Raw genomic sequence first — 22306 nt, forward strand, 5'->3', positions numbered from 1 at the left:
CACACACACACACACACACACACAGACACAGACACACACAGACACACACAGACACACACAGACACACACAGACACACACAGACACACACACAGACACACACAGACACACACAGACACACACAGACACAGACACACACAGACACACAGAGACACACACACAGACACACACACAGACACACACACAGACACACACACAGACACACACACACACAGACACACACACACAGACACACACACACAGACACACACACAGACACACACACAGACACAGACACACACAGACACACACAGACTTGCTCCCCCTCTCTGGAAGCATCAGGGCCATTTGGAAGCCGGAGTGTGTCAGGGAGACAATTAAGCGAGCCGGTTCCCCTGTGTCACCTGTAACGTGATGAACTAATAGAGCTGTTGCAACTGCGCATCCTGACAACTGACAAGTGGCCCCCCTCTCCACACAACAACACACTTTAACCCAATCAATGGGCCTCAATTGGAAGGGGCTATTTTTCCCCCTCCACCCACCCTTTGGCCCCTGCCCTCCAAAATGAGCTGTGACAATCTCACATTGACTTCATATCAACCGGAGGCCAAGGAGCAAAACATGCCCCTCTCTTCAGATATTGACAAGTGCTTTTGGCTACAAGTAGTGCCCTAAAGTAGATTTATTGGCTCAGGTTATATGGTATAAATATTTATCTAATATCTGTCATGCTGCCAAAATGGCAATTGTTTGGGTGTAGGGGTCAGTATCGATGAAGTGACAGTGGCGGGCACTTGGCTTGACTTATGTTTGAGGACATTGTTTTATATAGCTGGAAATGAACTGGCCCTGTGGCAACTCTGAAGCACTTGTTTAGTATTCCACCTTTTAGCACAAATAACCCTTTCCTCACATTTGGCCTTGGACTGTGATATTATTGATTATATCAATTTTTACTAGACCTGTTTGGATGTGATCTATTTTTGCGCAAATGCACAAGTTTAGCATGAAATACTAAAATAATTTTGTGGACCCTACTGGATACATTCTGTTCTAGAGAGATAGAAAAACCAGTCCTGTCAATCACACTGACGTGAGGGAACAGATAATTATCCAGTCTCAGTGTAGTCTCTCAGTGTCAGTACGGGCCACATTGTGTTGTGCGATTTTTGACACCTTTTATCAAAGTCGAAGGTAACAAGGGACTCAAACAAATCGTCATTAAGCTTTCCATCACTCGCTGCCACACCATTGTCCTCTTATAAATTGGACAGCAAATGTTGTATTGATCCTCCCCTCTTCTCCCGCTGCTGAACTTCAAATGACCTGAGCGCCTGCCTAGTTGTTTATGGCTGCGAGTAGCATTTTTCTGCCTCTGATATTTCTCAGCCTGCAGTGGCATCTGCTGATTATTTATCTCTATATGCTTTCACAGATAAATGAGCAAGACATTCAGTACCAGGAGCAGCTGGGACATGGAAATGGTGGCACTGTGTACAAGTAAGTCTGCTGGGCTTCTGTGAAATGCGCCCCTTTATGAATCCCCTAGATGTATTCTTTTTTAATATGCAACTTTACCAGAAAGACAGACAGTGAAATATCCAGCAATAGTTGCATGCAGTTAAATGAAAGCAGAAGTGACCTTTCTTTGCGTAACTAAGTTCTGTTTTCTTACTATTTATATATAATACATTTCACTGTCTCATATAGGAGGCTCTACAGGAGATGTGGGTCTGTCATTTTGTCTCAGGCCTTCATTGTATTATTTATTTCATGACATGAAGGTTGCCAAAATGGTATGCGGTATTGATTTTGAAGTTGAGGAATGGGAGTTGTTATGCGTGTCTCCTCCTTGCAGGTTGCGCGTCACAGCCCATTTCTATTACTACAGTGATATACGAGCCTGGCACGGGCAGCGCGACAGGGTGGCGCAGGTCGCCACGCTCAAATCTCTATCCCCCGCCCCCTCAACACCATTTCTACCCAGTATCGAAATACTTTATTGAGATTGAAGTATTGATCACCTCTCAGGCTGGCCTTGACTCCACATCAGTGCGGTTGGCCTTTAGTTATTTATTTATTAAGTTTGATGCGGGGGACCTCAGCATGCCACGGCTCGCTTTCAGGCGCTGTCATGCCTCTCCTTCCCTGGGCCGGCTGCCTTTCACTGTAGGGGGAACTTCGTTCATTTCATCCATGTGATATGTTCATTGACGGGGAGGAATAGAGATGGAAAAAATTAAGGTGGTCACTCTGGCAGTGGTGGTGGAAATCCGTTAAACCGTGCCCTAAAAAGCCAATATTGCAACCGAGACAACTTTTAAATCAATCAAGCTCAGCAGAAAAGCCACACGGACCGGTCCAGCTACCCATTTTTATGATGGGGCAGAGGGAAAAAGTGCTGATTTTATTTTTTATTTTTTCTATTGTGAATGCTTTTGAACAATTTCTTGCTAGGGTGCACACGAGGCACTTTTGATGTTATGTTTTGAGTGAATGAGCACTCTGTCACAGGTTAAATAAGATACTCAACAAATGACTTGGGAGTTGTTTGGGGATATGTGGTTTCCGACATCCTTCAAGTGTGATGGTAAAGAATTATTTGTTTGGTAGAGGTTGGTGGCAGTATAGGGGACATACCACCTCTGTCGATTAAAAAACAAACAAGACAAAAGATTGTGTATTTAAGCTCGATGCTAGACAGGCACTCATTGGGTATATGTGTGTATACGTGCATGTCTGCCCGTAGCAGGGTGCTTAGGTTAGCAGGTTCACAAAAAAACAGTGGGGTGAAATGTAGACGTCCACCCAGACTCACAGCTGGGAAACAGGAGGCTCGGCTGCCCAGACAGCTTGCCAACGGGTCTGGCCTTGACCCGACGTTGGTTGCCCGGGTCCGCACCAGCTTAGGGCCAGATCTGACCCAGGGGTCGGCTGCCCTCTGGTTGCCATCCATCTCTGTTCCAGAGTCCCCTGTCCTCAACCACCTCCACTCTAAACACTTTTGGTTAATGTAAAACACAAACCACTTTGACCGTCAAACATGCATGGATTTTTTTTTCCTTTTTTTGAAAGAGCAAGGTGCCTTGGGTATAAGCTTAAATTGCTTTTCCTTTATAAAATAAATCGCTCAGCTTTTCTATTGGGCTTTAACCTAACCCATGCCTCCCACTGTAGTGTTATTACATGTCAAGGCCTGAAGAGTTGATAAGGTTGTCTTTGACAACCTCAAACGTGCGACACGCTCACACACACATACACACTCCTTTCTTTCTCCTGCCCTCGTGTCTGCACAAAACAGCTCCACTCAGGAGCATGCAAACATAGGTCAGCGTTCAGTTTCGTACGGCATGCGTTTCTTTCTCGTGATTCAGTACTTGAAGGTGCATCTTGGACATGTGGCCTCTGGAAATGGCTCCCGTTAGCCTTCTTACCTTTTCAACCCTCTGCTCTCTTGGACACTGTGCTCATGGAGCTGAGAGGTAGTTCAACACCAATGACACCTTTGATGTTTGTCAGTTGCGCTGATGGCATGATATCAGAGGAGTTTCGTTACACTCATACAGAATTTCAGCACACGTCACCCTGCGTAGGGTTGTGCCCTTTGGACAGGCTAGATATCTCGCTCAGAAGGATCTGCTGTCATGGCCCATTGCATTTGCTCACTGATGCGTTACACATGCCCAGTTTGACTGGCATTTGAATGAACGCCTGTTCAGACCTGTTCCCCCAAAAGATTTAATTTCATACCACATGCTAGCTGCCACTGCTCTTACTTTTGTGGTTGGTATTTGAAGCCCCCTCCTTTCACTCTTGTTCCCCTTCCCTTTCTCCCTCTCCTCTCTTCTCTTCTCTTTCCATCACGTGTGGGTCCTGTGTTGGTCGTCTCAGGTGAGGGAGGTGAGGTCTGGGAGCTGCCGGTAACCCAAGTTGGCGTCTGTGAGTGCGGCCATGATTCTCAGCCGCTGGCCATGAATAGTGCATGACGGAGCTTTCATTACAGCATGGGCTTGAGTGTAAATAAGATACAGCGGATGGGACGTGTTTACCGGGGGTCAGGACACCGCCGTCTGGATAACCTTGCCCTGGGTGGCAGGCCTGTCACAGTAACTCACTCTCCCCTGTCTGACCATGCCAGGTTTAGGGACAGTCCATGGTTGAACCCTTTAGTTATCGGCCACTTATGGCAAGCATCTCTCCAGGTGATGGTGGCTTGAGCTTGTCTTAACTGTTGTTAATATTGTTGAGCTACGGTACTTCAGATTAGATACAGCAAGTGTCATCAGAAGGAATTTTGTCCTTTATCCCTAATGAAATAATAATTTTTCTGTCCATATGGGGACATGTTAAATTCAAATACTGTTATCAATGTTCTCTGCTGTTATCAAGGGCTTGAATCGGTACCCAGTGACTATCAGAAACTTTACTTTCAGTGATTAACATGAGACACTACACCATCATCACTGTCTCAATTAACATCTTCCACTGGTCTTAATTAACAAGCAGATGTCTTGTTTAACTGATGTTGATTGCAGCTTCAAGGAAAAGTAAGACATCACGTTAGATGTAAAAGCAAGTTTCATAGGCTGTTCAAGGGGTCATTTCAGGCTTCCTCAATCAAATTACAGTTATTAGGTTTATGTCCAAAACTTGTGATCCAAAACTTAAAAAGCTTGAAATTGAATACAATGGATCATTAAATACATGGATTTCAGTGTTTAGTAAATACACTCGCATGCACCAAACAAGACACTCAGTGGTAATCTTGGAATGTCATTTCCATAATTTCCACAAGATTAGGAATAGGAGTCACATGCTATTTGTTACAGAGGGTGCCCCACACTAAGCACCAGCGGGCTCCTGGGTTCCGACCCGTATTTCGATCCCTCTCCCCCTCGATTCCACACTCAATTTCTGTCTCTTTCTCTACTGTCCTGTCAAATAAAGGCTTGAATAATCCCCGAAATAAAACGAGAGGGTGCTCTACTTGGCTCTCCGTGCTCCAGTGTTAAACAGTTGTAATGCACCTAGGAACTATTAACTTAACAACATGAATTCTCAAGGACATCAGGTAGGACATGTTACAAATGTGGGAACATGAATGTGCTAAATTGAAGATGGGGAAAGTGGTAGGCCCAAGGACGGTGGAAAGGACTTGAGTTTTTGTCCTGACTGAAAGGTTTCAACATCCTTAGAGAAACCAAAAAAGTGAAGGTGGTGTAAAACACTATTGGAGTATTTTCTGATACACAAAAATCCAATAAAAAAAAAACAAGAGCAACCTTGAAGAGCAGTCCCAAGATCTTTATGTCTTTGCCCTAAATGTGGGTATTTACTGGTCTACCCACTTAAAGACGTCATTAATTAAAGCCCTCGGCTGCTTTGGAGGTGTCTGACTGTGTAACTGGATCCCCCAATCTACTCGGCATTAATCACTCTACTGGCCTGTGAAGAGGCCCACTGCCTACGCCGCGGGAGAGCGGCACCGGGCCGCCGTAGACCTGCGGTAAACAAATGACGCGGGTTGACGGGGGGGGAACAGTCTGGTGCACGGCTCTTACTGAGCAGCTGTCCCATTGGAAGATCAGGTGATGGCAGGGGCAAAGGCGTGGGTTATGTAAACCAAGCTCTTGCCCACTGCCCCGGCCCGTAACCTAAGCTAGCGGTCTGGATTAACGGGACATCATAATTAAATCATTGCGTCTTTGCCCGTTAATATGCCTGACATCTGAAACCCGTCTGGGAAAACTCAAACAGAAGCCAGGCTGTTGTGATCAGCAAAGGGCCTCTAAATATGCTGATGTTATGTAGGCTACAGAGCAGGGCAGGTGACCTTCTCAACATGTGACAAGTCCTTATCTAAGGGCATCACAATGCAGGTGCAGTCTCTCAGTTAGACACATTTAGCTGGCTATTGATTGCACGTAATTACCATACCAGAGCGAAGTTGTGCCTTCCCTTCCTCAGCCTTCACAGAAGGCTATACTTGGTAGTGTTCTCTCAGTGCTGCGTAGATAACTGTTGAAAGTTTACAATGCTTGTGTTTCACATTGATGTACACCTATCAGTAAATCTTAGTAAATCAGTAAATGTTGATGAATAAGTACCACTGTCTTTGTGTCATAATCATGGTGCAGGTCATGGTGTTTCTAAATCAAAAGGCTTATGTTGCATAAAAACTATAATTATAGGAAGTAATGATATTTTTGTCTTAACAGGGCTTACCATGTCGTGGGCAAGAGGGTTTTAGCAGTGAAGGTAAGCCTGACCCCTACTCTCTTGTGGTTCCCTTGATGTTTTTCCCCCCAATTTACAGAAGAAAGGACGTAATCTCCTGGCGTCTGCTTCGCTGCTTTGGCCATAAGACAAATCAAACAAAATGTCCGCCACGTCTTCATTGCCACTGTGGTCAGCAGCACCATCAGACTGATTGTCTCCACGCTCCTCTATCTGCTCCTGACCTTGTACCCTTGGAAGCGTGCCTGTGAGATTAGGAGTGAATTAAGACGGGGGGATTTTAATGTGACCTGTGACTGGCACATTTGTCTCCCTGAGTCTCCCGCTGTAAACAGGCAGAGACCTCCATGGCAGATAGTGACAAATGGCCGCGGTGCCCTGTTGGACCTTAATAGAGGCCTGCTGATTGGAAGCCACCAAAGAAGAAATGTACATTTCCTGTGCCTGACTCTCTGTTCAGCTTGAGGTCTAGGATGCTCTTTTATCTGGCATTCAGTTCCTTCTCTCACTGCTGACTGACCCCTTTTCGTTCCCTCGTTTTCATTCGTCCTTCCCTTCCTCTGCTGTCGATTGCCCTCTCTCCCTTTATCTCTCTATCCACTTCCTTGCTACTTGTTGCCTCTGGGACCTGTCTTGCTAAACTAAGCTCTCTCATTTGCCCTGTCGTGTAAGTGATCTCCTTTGAATGAGCTTTAAACGTGGGCTCTCACTACCTGTAATCAATGGTTTCTAAATGTGACAGCTAATCTAATGTGCTGCCCAGTTCTAGTTAGGCAGGGTATACATTACTGGTTGCCATTCTCCTCAAGGTTGTTCACTAAACAAGCAGGCAGAATTGAAACATTTTGCGAAATGTTTTATGGAAAAGATAACATTGTATTATTGGTATATGTAAAACAGATCTTGGTATCAAATCAGTGTTCCAAATACAGTATGGCATATCATAAAAATGGGTCATTGTCCCATCTCCTCAGTCTGTGCATGGACTGTGGGACTACAGGTCTTTTCATAGTGTTTTAGCGACTACTGTTCCTCTGCACTACAGGTCATCCCTTTGGATATCACAGTGGAGCTGCAGAAACAGATCATGTCAGAGCTTGAAATTCTCTACAAGGTGAGGTCTTCTCTCCAGCATGCTTTGTTTTAGATTGAATGCCTTTGCCCCTTTATAGATTCGTATTAGTAGTAGTGTACTTATACCATAATAGTTCAGTATTAAAAGTGTTCTCTCATTTGGAAATGTTTCTATTCACTTTGCAACCCCTTTTCCTGCACCAGTCCTGATGTAGCTTGTGGTGATGCCCTGTAGCTGAAGCTAGCTTTGAACCATTAGCCGTTTGGTGTGGCTGGTGGCACACTGGGCTGGGAGGTGTCGGGCTCTTTGCAGTCCTGTTCAATAATTCAGAGCTGCTTACTGCTTACCTCCCTTATCCACCTCTTCCCAGTGCAGGAAACCAGCCATCACACCATCAGTAGGAAAGCAACTAGCACAGAACACGTCCCATGTCACCACCATCCACACTATGCTTGTACCCAGGAGTGGTCCTGCTAGGGTCAAAAACTTGATGTTTACTTCACACAGTCTCAGTCTAATTCCAATTTACATCACTGTAACTATTTGAATATTAGTAGATTCCTTGTAATTGGGTGTGGTGTTATTAGAAGATGTGTGTGCGTCTCGTATAAGAGAGGAAGGCGTAAACCTGTGAGTTTTGCCTGTTTCTCGCTGCAGTGCGATTCGCCGTACATCATCACATTCTACAGCGCCTTCTTTGTGGAGAACAGGATATCCATCTGCACAGAGTTTATGGATGGTGAGCACCACTGAACAGCTTGGATGTCTCCATACTGGCTCTCCCATGTCATTGCAATTCTGGTGCATGAAGCGAATAGGTGTTCAGTGACACTGTATTGTCTTGCAGGGGGTTCACTGGATGTATACAGGAGAGCGCCAGAGCATGTGTTAGGCCGGATCGCTGTGGCCGTGAGTATCCCTTGTGCCCCTGCACGCTGTTTTTGGATAGCATCATGTCACCTCACACTCCAGAAGCCCTCATTGTGCTCTCCTCCTCTATCTACCATCTGAACGCTACTGCGTGTTGAATGACTGGAGAGGTTTGCTTCACTTGCATACAGAGTGTTGAGAACCAACTTGGTGGGATCCTCTGGTTCTGCGAAACCCAGAAGAGGTTTTGCGAAACCCAGAAGAGGTTTTGCACTCATCGCACGTAATGCTTTTGTGATCTATTGTTTTTGTGATTTTCAGCCTTCATTATCCTCTCCTCCAGCCGTTACTTTCATCCCCGCTCTTAATCAAACATTAATGGCTATTTAGCTATTTAGTTAGCGTTAATTCTGATGCACAGCACCCCACCCTTAACACCCACCTACTCAGACCACTTAATTATCTGGATAAAGGCACCCAGGAGGTGCACTTGTGGAATTGGGCTTTCAGCTATTCCTCTCAATCTGTCTTTTGACTCCAGTTACATTCAGTGGTCTGTTTCACTTTAGCAAATAGCAGAGCAAGGGATCTGCCATTCTGTGAAGCGGCCTATAGACAACATGTTTTTTGAGACGATAAATACATTCTCTTGTACTATTCCTTGCCTTTCTGCAACTTCCAAAACAGGTGGTCAAGGGACTTACATACTTGTGGAGCTTAAAGATTTTGCACAGAGGTAAGCGGCGGTTATATTACATTATTGTTCATAATAACGTGTATCGTCTTCTATATCTGCTCATTTGTGTGGTCACTTACCATCTGCTTGCCCCCCCCCCCCCCCATGTCTGTCCCCATAGACGTCAAACCTTCAAACATGCTGGTGAACACAAGAGGACAAGTGAAGCTCTGCGACTTTGGAGTCAGCACGCAAGTATGTCCCCCTCCCTGTCTCTGAGTTTGTGTCTCTGAGCGTGTGTCGATGAGCGTGGCCTGTCAGGGAAATGTGATAGCCTCTGACAATCAGACCAGCATTTGCCTGTCAGAGTCCTTTTATTCACGCTCAAATCATGATCCAGAGGACCCTCCTGGGACTGCCTCCCTCCCATAGCTTGACACCCCCCCTCCCGTTGTACCTCAGATTGCAATGCCTCCGTGGCTCAAACCGATCCAGCTGTTGTAATTACTCCATTCACAGTCAATGCTGCCGCCTCATTGATATGCATCTGAGGCCGTGGCCAGGGCTTGTCTGAGAGACAATGGCAAAGACTGAGAGCGTTGGAGAGGGGGTGTTGCATTCTGCGACATTTGGGACAGGCTTGCCACCTCAATAAACAGTGGAGAGCAACAATAGCCACCCATCACTCTCCACATGCCCACCAGTTCTAATTAATTCTCACCGCCCTGTTTCTCCTCCGAGATCCACGCTGACGATGACCCCTGGAAGGGGGACTGAATGCGGGCGTGTGGTGCCAGAACCCCCCCCAACGTCTCGTGCAGGAGGCAGGAGAGTCCCTGTGCTAGACCCTCCCCAGCCAAATAGAAGTGTGCCACCAGGGGAGCACCTCTCATTACTGCCCCCCACCCCACAGCACTCCCCCCCTCCTGTCAGCACTATCCATGAAATCTCCACTGTTTGCCCCATTTCATAGCGCCTGTCCCAGCGGACTCTTAGCATGTATGTGAGAGGGGCGGCCGACACAATAACAGTCTATACATTTCAGATGCAGGTGTCTGATCTGAACGCTGACCCACCCCCCCCATTTTCCCCTTTCTGGGTTGAGTATATGTTTACAGAGCCACGATGCACTGCAAGATCAAATTCAGTATTTTTTTGTTGTCTATATTTGTTTTCTTCTATACTGATGTACTTGTGCTCACTGTGACATTGCATCACTATAGTGCAAGTCCTGTGTGGTGAATGCTGTCAGTCCGGATGGCCTTTCAGACTGATGAAAAAATGCTAATATTGTCTTTAATTTAATTTTTTCTTTCAGTTGGTGAACTCCATCGCTAAAACATACGTGGGAACTAATGCCTATATGGCTGTAAGTATAACTCATATTCCTCGTGCTTTTTTCAGCCCAAAACCAACGATAGTTAATAGTCATTAAGTGAAGAGGGTTTGTTGCCACTCCTCTGCCCTCTCCCCTCCATCAGTAGCACAGCAGGTGTTCTGGTTGTGTTGCTTGTAAATGGAACGATGCTACATTCCCCCTTTGTAGTGTTTAGCCTTGCTGGGCCACATGCTGCACTAAATAAATTACCCCTCTTATCAAGAGCTGTGCTGCTACCCGCTCACATATAATTAGGACAGACCCTTAGATTAAGCCCAGGATAAAACAGTGCTGTGAACTCCTGCGGCTGTGCTGGACTTTTTTTAATACCGATCAGATCAGAGTAAAGCAGCAGGACATTATTACTCACTCACTCTCTGCAAAGTCAGAGCCACTGATGCACACCCCTGTGCACACTCCTGTGTATTCAGGTACAGGGAGAAGCATACTGCGACTACATATTTACACCTACACCCTACATGCATGAGTGTAGCCACAGAAACAAATATAACTATAAGTATGCCGATCCTGTTCATGTAAAAAGGAGTTAGGTAGTGTGTAACCATTCATGGTGTTCCTTCCCCTCAGCCTGAGCGGATATCGGGGGAGCAGTATGGCATCCACTCCGACGTCTGGAGCGTTGGCATCTCATTAATGGAGGTAAATTTGCCCTGCTTTGTCTCAGTGAAGGTTACAGTGAGCACTTCATATCTGAAACAATGTGCACGCGTGCCTCGTTCATGACACAGTTGACTGCCATAGAAACAATGGTGCCCTGCTGTTGTCGATCACTGGGACTGGTAGCGTGTGGTGAGCTGAGCTTCCATTCCCTGTGGGCAGGCTGTCCAAACAGATGTTGGCCCACAGCAATGCATGGATCACTCTTAGGAGCTCCCACTGACTTCCATAAAGGGCTCGGCTCTAACAGTTCTCTCTCTCTCTCTCTCTCTCTCTCTTTCTCTGCTCTTTCACTATCTCATCTCTCTGATTTCTCTTTATCACTGACGTACACATAGTGTGTTTCACCTTCTGCCCTATGCCTTTCCTCAGCACATGCCATGTTTCTGTAACAGTTTTGCGCTGCTTCTAGTAGCAGCGGTGGCCTGGTGAGCATGGGTGATGCTGAGATTGGGAGTCAGTGTGGCAGAGCGCCATCAATCACCCAGCCAATAGAACTCCCAGTAATTAGAGCCCTGCACTCTCGCGCCATGCCTACTGTACCTCCACATACCAGTCCATGCTCCAACCGTGTGTGTGTGTGTGTGTGTGTGTGTGTGTGAGAGTGAGTGAGATCCTTCAGGGTGGGTGGTTCTTGTCATAGTACCCCAGTAAGGTCGTCTTTTGAAATAGCATTCTAATTTCAGCATGCTAGTAGTTCTCTTTGGCATTATTGATTATCAATCTGTTACTGTCAGGACTGGCCACAGCTCTGATAAATGACTGCCTCCCACCCACTAGTGTTTATCAATACCAGAAGATATTATCACAACTCTAATAGTAATTGATGTAAATGTTGAAAAGTATCGGTCAACATTATTGATATGATCATGAGGGAGTGGTCCAAGGCTCCTCATATTAAGCTAAATGAAATGGCCTCTGAATGTCACTGTCACTCATCTGGATCAATCTAAAGATTGAAGCTGAATGTCGCCCTGTAATGTAATAAGAATGATGGTGATAATAAACTGAGTGAGGCTAGTCGAGATCTAAGACTTTTTCTTGCTCAGACTGTGGATGTCAGTGATGTTCCTCTTCAGGTTTACTGCAGCTGCTAGCTTTGCCTTAAATCTGTCTGCACCCAAACATCCTTCATCTCTTCAGGGGGTTCTGGTTTAGTTATTAACTAATTGCTGTGGTTTTCTTTTCAGGAGCTCAATACATGGGAATGGGCATTGAGCCATTCAAAATCTTTTTCTTAAGCCATCAGATGCTGTCATCTATAGATTAAAACTGAACCTAAATGATTTTGTTAACACTTGGTCAGAATTACTGTTTGTTTGTGTTTTTAGTAGGCCTAGATTTTTTTTTTTTAACCAGTAATTGTGTAATTGCTCATCAGCAAAGTGGCCCCAGCCATGCATTTATGACATAGGGTTTTTAAAATGTCTCTTAATTTCTTTGTTCACAGTTAGCCCTGGGCACATTCCCATATCCACAGGTGAGTGTAAACCTTTCTTTCTGAAATCAATTTGAACACCCTGCCTAATGGCATGTGGCAATGTAGCCTACATTTGTGTACTTTTGTTACATTGATCTCATATTGATATTAATGGTTAACAAGGGCGATAACGATAATCTAAAATCAAGGAGCAGAATGCACTTGACAGTAGATAGTTAATGTCAGCTTTAGTGAGGGAGTCTTTATTTTAATTCCAGTAATCCACTTTGAGCAAGATCAAATACAATCAAGAATGAGGTATAGGTAGGCGCAAGTTGCCCACCCAAGGTCCAGCGTCAGGTAAATTGTTATAGTTAACTTGGTCTGAAACGCGTAGGAAACTGATTGAGTGTCTGTAGAGAGGCAAACTGGGGGTGCCAGCTACTTTATTTTCAGTTGACAATCAACGTTACAACGTGCTAGCAGATAAGTAGCTGGGCACATAAGTAGTTAGTAGACTAGAGCTGCACCAAAATGTAATATTTGTAGTACAAACACGTGTTGCTGGCTGGTAAAGAGAAACGTAAGTCCTGGCTAACTGCTAGACGGAAATGTCTCCTGTAGGAAGAGGTTATCCCATCTTTAGACAACAGTATGGCTAACGTTAGCCAAGTTAGCTAATCGGTTGCATAAAAATCACATCACAAGCTATGAAGCCTAACGCAATTATGACGTAATGGTCGTCGTATAGGTTGTATCAACTTCAAATAATATTTCTGCGATAATTCTTATTCTCTGACCGTAGGACAATGGTTAGCGCCCTCGACCCTCAATCAGATGGTCATCAATTGACCGATCGCCAGGGCCCCGCCCCCTTAGTTACTGTTGCTACGTCCGACACAATTCCCGGAACTGTCAAGCTAAAAGCCATGGCGAGTACGGGGACAAGCGCTATAGCTGTCAGTGTGAGTGATGATTTTTGGAGTAATACCTCCACGATATCCTCCAGATCAAGGCAAAAGGGACTGCAATATGCAGTGGAAGGATATCCAAAATATTAAGATCAACAACGAAGTGGACACAACAATAATCGAAGCAAAAGTATACAGGTCTCAATAAAAAAAATGAGAAACCCCACGACCTCTTCATTAAATGCAACCAGCACAAACCTTGTAGACTAGTCATGTTATTTCACCACTGGGTAAGATCTGTATATAATATTTCAAGCTAGCTAATAACCTACAAAGATTCTTTATTCTTATTATTTATTCCGTCTCTGGCGAGACACTCTGGTACTGGAGGTATCTATCGATCTAGCTAGCTAGGATGGTGACAATCTAGAGAACAGTACAGTAACGTACCAGTGTGGATCAAGATAGCTGCTAGTGACGTTATTGTTCAAGGGATGTGTGTGCATGTTGCTGAAAGTATTTCACAGTCACTGTAGTGATAACTTGCTTGTAAAATGATGATCCTGATGTAATGCTATGGCTTTGTATCAGATCGCCAGGTTATTGGTCTCAGGTTGTGCCTTATGCATACCTTGGGATACTCAGGAGTAGGTTGCCCATTCACAAAATGCCACAAAGATTAAAATAAAACAACTTCATAATGGCCTTTTGTTCAACATTGATACAGTATGTTAAGCTCGAGCTAGTCTCTCCAACTAAAGTGTTAATGTTAAAATCAAAATGTTAATGTTACCGTCTGTAAAATTGCACACTGAGCTATCCTAGCTAGCGATGTTGATGTTACGTCTGTAAAATTGCACGCTGAGCTATCCTAGCTAGCGATGTTGATGTTACGTCTGTAAAATTGGACGCTGAGCTATCCTGGCCAGAGATAGCAAACGCCAGCAGCATAAATACAAAGTGTTCGTTAAAAGTTCTGTTCAATGTTGTATCAAGCATAAATACAAAGTGTTCGTTAAAAGTTCTGTTCAATGCTGGCGTTTGCTATCGCCAGCTAGGATAGCTCAGAGTGCAATTTTACAGACGGTAACATTAACATTTTGACGGTAACATTTTGATTTTAACATTAACACTTTAGTTGGAGAGACTAGTTATGTACTTGTAGTGGTAATAATACAAGTTGTCATGAACCATAACTGTTTGGGGATGTTCTCTCAACTAGACAGTTAGTTATCATACCTAGCGATAGCGTAGTTCGCTAGATAGATATCATAGCTAGCTCAGGGTTCTTGCACCATTTCAAAAGTAAAATTTAATGCTTTTTAAGACCTTTTTAAGACCTCAACAAATATAATTTAAGACCCAAAAATGTCACAATTTCTTTGGAATACTCAATTTATTGCCTCCTACAATGGAAATCACTGAACTTGTATCGTCTTTAGTAGGGATGGGTATCGTTTGGGTTTTTTCCGATACCGGTGCTAAACCGATACTTTTAAAATGATACCGGTGCATAAACGGTGCCTGAACCGATACTTTTTTTAAAGCACAAAGCGACGATTGACGACATTAAAGAAAGGCTTTTTTTATTGCCAAGGCAATTTTTTTTCTTCAAATTGAACAATATATTAACTGTTTAAAGTATATTATAAATATAAATACATACAAAACACTTGGCTTCCAACTACAGCTTCAAACTTTTTAACTTCAAACTATGAACATTATATTAACTGTAAACAACAGTTTATAGTATACTTAAATAAATATAAATAAATACAAAAAACAGCTTCAAACTTCTTTTGCAAAAATAGTATTATTGGAGTCTTATTTTGTTTGCATTTATTTCATGAAATTTCACCATTTTATGATTTGTTTATACCTATCTTTTCTATATTGTTTATAGTTAATCTTGTTACTTGAACACACTGAGTACGAGAAAATGTGTACTGCCCCTTTAAGAGACTACCTTTAGCTGTCATCTCCGTTTATTTTTCAGTCTTCGGTTGCTGATCTGCCGTTGACTCTTGCCTTCTCTCCCCTCTTTTCACGCAATTGTTTTGTTGCATTTGCTGCACGTCGCAATGTTTTAATCTTTTTGTGCGAAATACAGTCACACTTTTGACCGTTTACCTTTCGGTATTTTCTCTGTTAAAAGGTTGATTGGCTAGTTCTGTTTGTGCTTGCTCTGTGAAATGCTGCATGCTCTTCACTGTCATAAGACTGTTGCTATGAAAACACCAATGAGCGTGAGCGACACAGGACAAAGTTTACATTGGGAGCTGGGGCAGTTTTACATGTGCCCCACGGAATCTGCCTAGCGACCGTGTTCAATTTGCTCAGGCACCGAAATCTGCGTTGCACTTACCCATCTTCTTTGCATTTTGAACCTCACATCGACAACCGCGTAATGGCGACACGCAGCCTGACGTCAGCGTCTGTAGCCGACGTACCGTAAACAGCTATTAAATTGCGGAGACTCAATTCACACAATACTAAATTAATCAACTATTAGATGTTTTACGATGCGCCACTGTGCTTTCTCATCGTCATTAAGCGCACCGGCAAAAAAATTAATACCTACAGCAACTTTACGTGAAATTTAAGACAATTTAAGACCTTAATTACCCGAATTTTAATTTAAGACATTTTAAGACTTTTTAAGGACCCGCGGGAACCCTGTAGCTGCAAGCAGCTTCATTTACTTTGGAGCAGACATATGTGTGTTTTTCGATATATTGAGGTGGGAGTGGGGTCTCCCACACTGTTTAATCCACCGCCGGCACCTTTCCTCTTGTGTTTTGGGCTTTGGAAATGCGGGGAAAAAACACGCATCCCTCTAATCTCTGTGTCAGATCTAAAAGTCCCGTAAGCACACTGCTTCACCATGCTGCTCAGACCTCAAAGTTGTCGGACCTTCTTCTCTTAGTAGCGGTTGCTAAGGTATGATTGGACGAGGGCCGTTCTAGGGAGGAGTTTCGCGATCGGTCAATTCAAACCCGGTGACAGTCGTCGCTGAAAGGGGTTGACTGATGACCAATGGCTCCATTCAAGCCTAGCGAAGATAGCTGTAAAAAGGCTAACTGGCTGAGTATTGTCGGCCCTCAATCAGATGGTTCAGTTCAACCCTGGCGAAGATTACTGCAAGGGTGTGACTGAGTGGTGTTATACCAGGGTGTTATACCAGTTGGTCGGAGTGTTTTTATGATTTATGAAACAATCGATGCTTTTTATTTATTTATTTATTTTTTACAATTCTCATATTCGTTGTATAATTTTTGAATAACTCCTCAGGCACAGATACAGAACACAACCAATAGTACTCATGCATCTATTCACAACCCCTCAAGCTTTCTACTATTGCTCATGAGGACTGACTTTTGCAGATGACCCAGTGGATTTGTGAATCTCATCAGCTTTTTAATTGGATACTAACTGGGGATTTGTTTTGCTTATCCCATTCTTGGAATTGCAAAGCTGTTTACCTTGGAGATAATGTACCTGTACCTCTACAGGCAACATGAAATATACAACACGTGTTTAGAAATTTCAGTGGCTTTGCCATTGTAGCTGTGGCTGGCTGTTGTATAAAGCATCTTAGACCTTTGTTTTGGTTTAGCCATTCAAGCCGTTACAGCGTTGTGCATCCATGACGGTGCGCTTGTGGTGTTAGTATACCAACTTATTCTCAAGTCATGTAAGAGACTGTTGGGACTGAGATTTGAGTGTACTGCTGTTGTGTTTATTTAGCCATCTTCAGGCAGTGACATTAGTCACCTCTTTTAGCATGCTGAGGACCACATTATTGGGCATTATTCAACATATTAGCCCCCTTTGGTAAAAAATAAGTATTAAAGAGATCACCTAGGACAGGCCATGCCAAAAGAGTAACTGCCCTTTGATGAGAAGCTTAGGGACTGTAACACAAGCCTTTCATTTTAGTTTGAGCCAATAGAGAGAACATTTGGATAATATGTTTTCTAAATGGTAATAATTGGTTGTAATGGCCCTTCAGGGAGCTTCATATTAATGTATGTCAGCAAGACCATTGATGCCTTGAGTGTGTAATTTTGTGCACAATTAATCATTTTCATGGGGATTGTATTTTAATGCCTTGTCTTTAGACATGGTCCTAAGATGAGTAGGATGTCTGTTGTTTAAGCATAGAAAACGGTCTCTGTCCTTCCTCTGGTTGTGTGTGTGTGTGTGTGTGTGTGTGTGTGTGTGTGTGTGTGTGAGAGAGAGAGATTGTGATTGTTTGCCTGATAGAGGGGAACACACTACTCTTTGTGTGTGCACGCATGTGTGTGTGTGTGAAAGAGAGAGAGAGGGTTGGGAGAGCCTGGGGCATGTCTCATTTCAAAGTGCTTTCACTCTCTCCGCTCCTGCAACTGCTATTAACGCTGCCATTATCATGCTAATCCAGCATGTATTATTACATAAACTAATGTATTCGCTCTCCGAGTGCAGGCCTGTGCACAAACATTGAATAATAACACAAGAGATGTGATCGCTCCATCCCTGCTCTTGTGTTATCTGGATATCACTAGATGTTGTCCATCTTTATTCAGGTGCTGTTTAGCAACACGCTTGTGGTACTCAGGGTCATTTTAGTGATGTAATGTAATATTTATTATGGTCCTTTGATTATGACCTTTTCACTGAACAAGGGCTCAGAATTAATGGATATTTCCTACTTCGAGCAAATCAAACATGATTCGGATAATTCCAGTACATTTTCAGTACATGCACTGAACCAGACAAGGGCACTGCATGACACTTGAACACGTTGAAGGTACTGTAAAGGCTTGCTATACTTTCCAGCGCGTTGTATAGTGCAGTGATGAGAACTTTTGTCACTAACTTAACTGTACTACTGGCTGACGTACAATAAGAAAAGGTAGAGGAACATATTCTCATTGTAAACAGCTGTGCATTGTTTATAGCCTAGCTGTTGTTCTATACTGAATGAGTCCTTACTGTGCTTCTGAGAAATCAGGAGTGTCACATGTCCATGTGGTTGTGTTTGTCTTCCAGAGAAGTCAGATGGACAGAAAGAGTGTTTCTGCTCCATACACAATATGGGGTATCACCCCTGCACATGCAGCGGAGGATGTCCAGTTAGGGGGATGCTCCTCCACTCCTCCCAAACAAATTAGGCCTAATGACTTCAATATTGTATATAGATATAGATAGAGCTCAAAAACTAAGGACGTTGTAATTCGATGGTTATGTCTTTTTAGAGTGGGGACCACCGCCACTTTTTAAGGATTTTGATGTGTGATCAGTAATTTGTCCACAAATGACCGGAAGTGTGAGGAAAATAAGAAACATCTTTTTTTTCCCCTCTCTCTCTTGGCAAATAGAGCCACAGGCACTGTGCTGGAGCGTTGCATGTTTTCACACCCCATTAATTTATTGCTTCTTCCACCCTCTCTCTCTCTCTGTCTCTCTCCCTCTCTGTCTGTTTCTCTTTTTCTCTCTCTTTCCTTCTCTGCCTTGCATCTTTAATTTTCATTTGGTGGCTGGAGAGAGGGAAGGGAGACTCCCTGCTGCTGCAGTGATTTCCATCTCGTTGTTAATTTTCCCTGCTCCATATGGCGCTGCAGACAGTTCACCTGCGGGCTGAGTCGGAGCGCGCAGCAGCCAGCGCACGAGCACGCGTCCTCGGGCCGAAGCTGTCATTTATGCAGCCTCGCGCATCTGTCTGCAGCCTGCCCCGCGTCGGCCGGGGTGCTAAGACACGCTACGCTACGCCACGCTAGTGCACGCAGCCTCGGAGACGCATTGCATGCACCTGAGATTAGCACAAATCTGGTGCCAATTTGTTTTGCCAAGACGCGAGGGTAGGTGCAGGAGACTTTGAAGGGCATTGGAGGAGTAGGGAAGGGTGGAGCCAGAGGGGGTGAGGGGCTGTCAGGTGCCCCAACAAAGGGACCCCATGCCTGGGTTTGGCGTCATAGCCAGGCCCTTGTTTAGCCCTGTGAGCCAGTTAGGTTGAGCCAGCGATCCAGAGCGCTGGGTTTTTCATCCCCGCCTTGCCATTGATTATAAAAAGGCTCTTTTAATTCAGTTTCACCCCATGTTGTGATTAATTTGCATTCTTTGTCAGGAGTTAATGGAGTTTTTTTGTCATTGTTGTTGTTGTTTTTTTTTTTTTTTTTTATTCGCTCTAAAAATCTTTGAAGACACTAGACTTGATGTGATGTGTATACAGCCGCCAGCGAATCGCCTCCTGATTGATTTGTTCCCTTTGCGCTTTCTGACTGTGTTCTTTTTTAGGTTGTGTTTTTTTCATCATCGTTTTTATTTTTTATATCATTGTTTCCCTTCAGTAGTTTAAATAGATTACAGTTTGATGTGCTCAATATGTTTTATGCAAACATCTCCATTTATTTTTGAGCTGCTGTTTTCTTAAGCCCTGAAGACACAGATCTAAAAGTAATCCAAGTTACTTTGAGTGAAATCTGTTTAATGATTGATGCAGGGGCCGATACAGGGCGTAACACTCATTGAGTGGGCTAATATGAACAGAAATGAGAAATAACACTGTTATTATAAAAACACTCAAATGGGTCCTTCCCAAGCTCTTTCCTTAATATTCCCTCGGAGAATAGAATGGGGTCTATGGAATCACTTCTACAGTGAAAATGCACACACATGGAGTACACATTTGATCGTCAAAAGGGATTTTCTCTCTACCCACTTGTCAAGTGTGTTTTTTTCCCCGTAAACTTTTGCAAATAGCTTTATAACATATCATAAGTAAGACATTAGTCAGGTATTGGAAAATATATATATATATTTTTTTATGGAATGTGAGATTAGGCTTGTCACAGAACCTACACTCCCAGAACTCTCTTTATCTCCGGAGTTCAGAGAAGTATGTTCTAGGAGCATTATCGATCACAGCCATAAAGAGGACTTAAAGAGGAAAAAAAAACATTATGTTTCTCTTTGGGGTTCACTTCAATGCATCAACTCCCTTGAAAAATCTTAGAGCCACACAAAATAATGGGTCACCCCAAGTGACTGGGTGCCTTAATGTGCCCACACTTTTTTGCACAGCATCCAAGGACACCATTCTGGCAAATTAAGAAATGCAATTACAGAATACATTTTTTTTACATTTAAGGACTGCAGTCCCATCAGCAAAGCATCAAAACAAGCAAAAAGTACAATGCCTTTGCATTCTAGTCGGCCCCAGTCTCCTCCTCGAGACACACCCCAGTGCCCATGGTTCTCCCCACTCTGCTCTCCCGCACGAGCTGGAGGGGAGAGAGGAAGAGGAGCATGTTGGAAATTAATGCGCTTGCCTCCCTTCCTTGCTCTCTCCTCGCTAAATGAGTAGCGGGCTATTAACACTTGTGTATTTTCATTATGTAAATGGCGTGAACACATGCCCACAAATTGCCACCAGGGTTGCCATAATTTTCCCTCAGTGATCGTAATGTGTCCAAGTGAGTCATTTTGATTATGACATGCTAATTACATATTGCCTTCTCTCTCACTCGGCTCTCTCACTCTCTTCTTTATCTCTATTTATCTCTCTATTTATCTATTAATCTGTGTATTGATCTATCCATCTCAGCCTATCTGTCTCTTACACTCTTTTTGTTTCTTTCTCTGCCTTTCAGATTCAGAAGAACCAGGGATCTTTAATGGTGAGTGTTTTTATGAGCTTCCTGAGAGGGAGAGATGTAGTAATTCCTTGCCTTTGCTCCAGACAGCAGCATCTCTCGCTCGCTTGGATGCCCTGTTCTAAGCTTCGCCCCAAATTGCATTTTGCTATAAAATAATACACCAGCTTCCTTAACTGCCGCCATTAGATTAAGTGCCGTTAGAAATAAAGAACATTCACACACAATGGTTTCTCTCAGGATTTTCCCCCCCCTGCTTTTTGGGGCGTGTTTGATTAATCTGAATTGCTACCTTTTTATTGCATTAATGATTTTGTTGCCGGAGCACTGTAAGGAAATTGTGTGTTGTTGTCTAATATGTTTTTTTTCACTCCCCCCCTCTCTGTCTCCTTTTTGTCTTGCTCGTTCTAGCCTCTCCAGTTATTGCAGTGCATTGTTGATGAGGTGAGTCGGCTGCTTATGTGCTTTCGCTCCTAAAGTCATCCCTAATGGAGTGGAAAGCTTATATTTTGTTTCCTAATGAAGCAGGGTGCTGGAGCGGCTCCGCCCGTGCCTCCGCTCGCTGCCTTCCCATAACTGCCCTGAGCCACAGAGCTCATAGCAGGCCTCCCTAGAACACAAGGCTAGAGCTAAGGCACGGGCCTAGGCCACAGGGACCAGGGGTCAGGGGTCAGCCTTAAACAGGGCACTAGAGTACAGGACTGGCACAGAGGGCTGATTGTGGACAGGGCCGCAGTACAGGAACTGAGAACTGGGAACTGAAACTAATTAACAGAGCAATACAACACAGTGCAAGAACCACCAAGGTTATGGAGGCCAGTGAGTGCAAGCGTTGATGTAAAGCATTCCTGCATTCAGAGTAAGTTGTTTAGGGTTTGGTGCACACCTGATGACTACTTGAGAATATTATGTTGGAGGTAAAAGCTGCACCACACAAAAGCTGAATGGCATAAACACATCAAACTGTTAATGCCTGGAAGCCATCTGTGAAGCAATACTGTAAACCTTTGAAGTATACACTCCTATACTGGCTGTCAAACACCAATAGCATGTGTTTTTAATAAAAAAAAATGTAAAAGATTGAATACTCCCTTTACAAAACAGTTCCAACTCAAAGGGAATGTTCACTTTTATTTCGGATGCCAGTGCAATCCGAAGAGTACTGATTCACACACACACACACACACACACACACACACACACACACACACACACACACACACACCCCAGAGGTAATGTAGCATGACCAGGCCTCACAGCAGTGGGGTTTAGGCCACTCGGTGTGTAGCATTAACCTTGACCTCGTGGATCCACCGCAATGTGCTCTGGAAACCTTGACACACTTTCCGACCTGGATACTCAGAGCACTTAACACCAGCCAGGGTCAGGGACAGTTAGGACTGCGTTTTACTGTCCAGTCTCCCCATCTACAACGCAGGCAGCA

At 43.9% G+C, this 22306-nt stretch overlaps 1 protein-coding gene across 1 annotated transcript; it reads left to right on the plus strand.

The window, feature by feature from the left end:
- The first annotated feature begins 1109 nt into the window (after positions 1–1109).
- On the plus strand, positions 1110–22017 carry map2k5 (mitogen-activated protein kinase kinase 5). Its single transcript, XM_031569365.2, has 12 exons — positions 1110–1480; positions 6199–6238; positions 7263–7331; positions 7950–8031; positions 8140–8201; positions 8850–8898; positions 9020–9093; positions 10157–10207; positions 10805–10876; positions 12345–12374; positions 20860–20886; positions 21274–22017. Exons 1-12 carry the CDS (start codon positions 1329–1331, stop codon positions 21337–21339), a joined length of 774 nt encoding a protein of 257 aa, XP_031425225.1. The 5' UTR covers positions 1110–1328; the 3' UTR covers positions 21340–22017.
- Positions 22018–22306: the final 289 nt, after the last annotated feature.

The sequence above is a fragment of the Clupea harengus genome, chromosome 6, assembly GCF_900700415.2.
Source record: "Clupea harengus chromosome 6, Ch_v2.0.2, whole genome shotgun sequence".
In the NCBI taxonomy this organism is placed as follows: Eukaryota; Metazoa; Chordata; class Actinopteri; order Clupeiformes; family Clupeidae; genus Clupea; species Clupea harengus.

Bases quoted from the DNA above. Each gene is read 5' to 3' on its own strand.
- map2k5 (XM_031569365.2), top strand. From the start codon at position 1,329: ATGGCTGCGAGTAGCATTTTTCTGCCTCTGATATTTCTCAGCCTGCAG. The intron at 8,899-9,019 runs GTAAGCGGCGGT...CTGTCCCCATAG, and splicing joins CTTAAAGATTTTGCACAGAG to ACGTCAAACCTTCAAACATG. The intron at 20,887-21,273 runs GTGAGTGTTTTT...TGCTCGTTCTAG, and splicing joins AGAACCAGGGATCTTTAATG to CCTCTCCAGTTATTGCAGTG.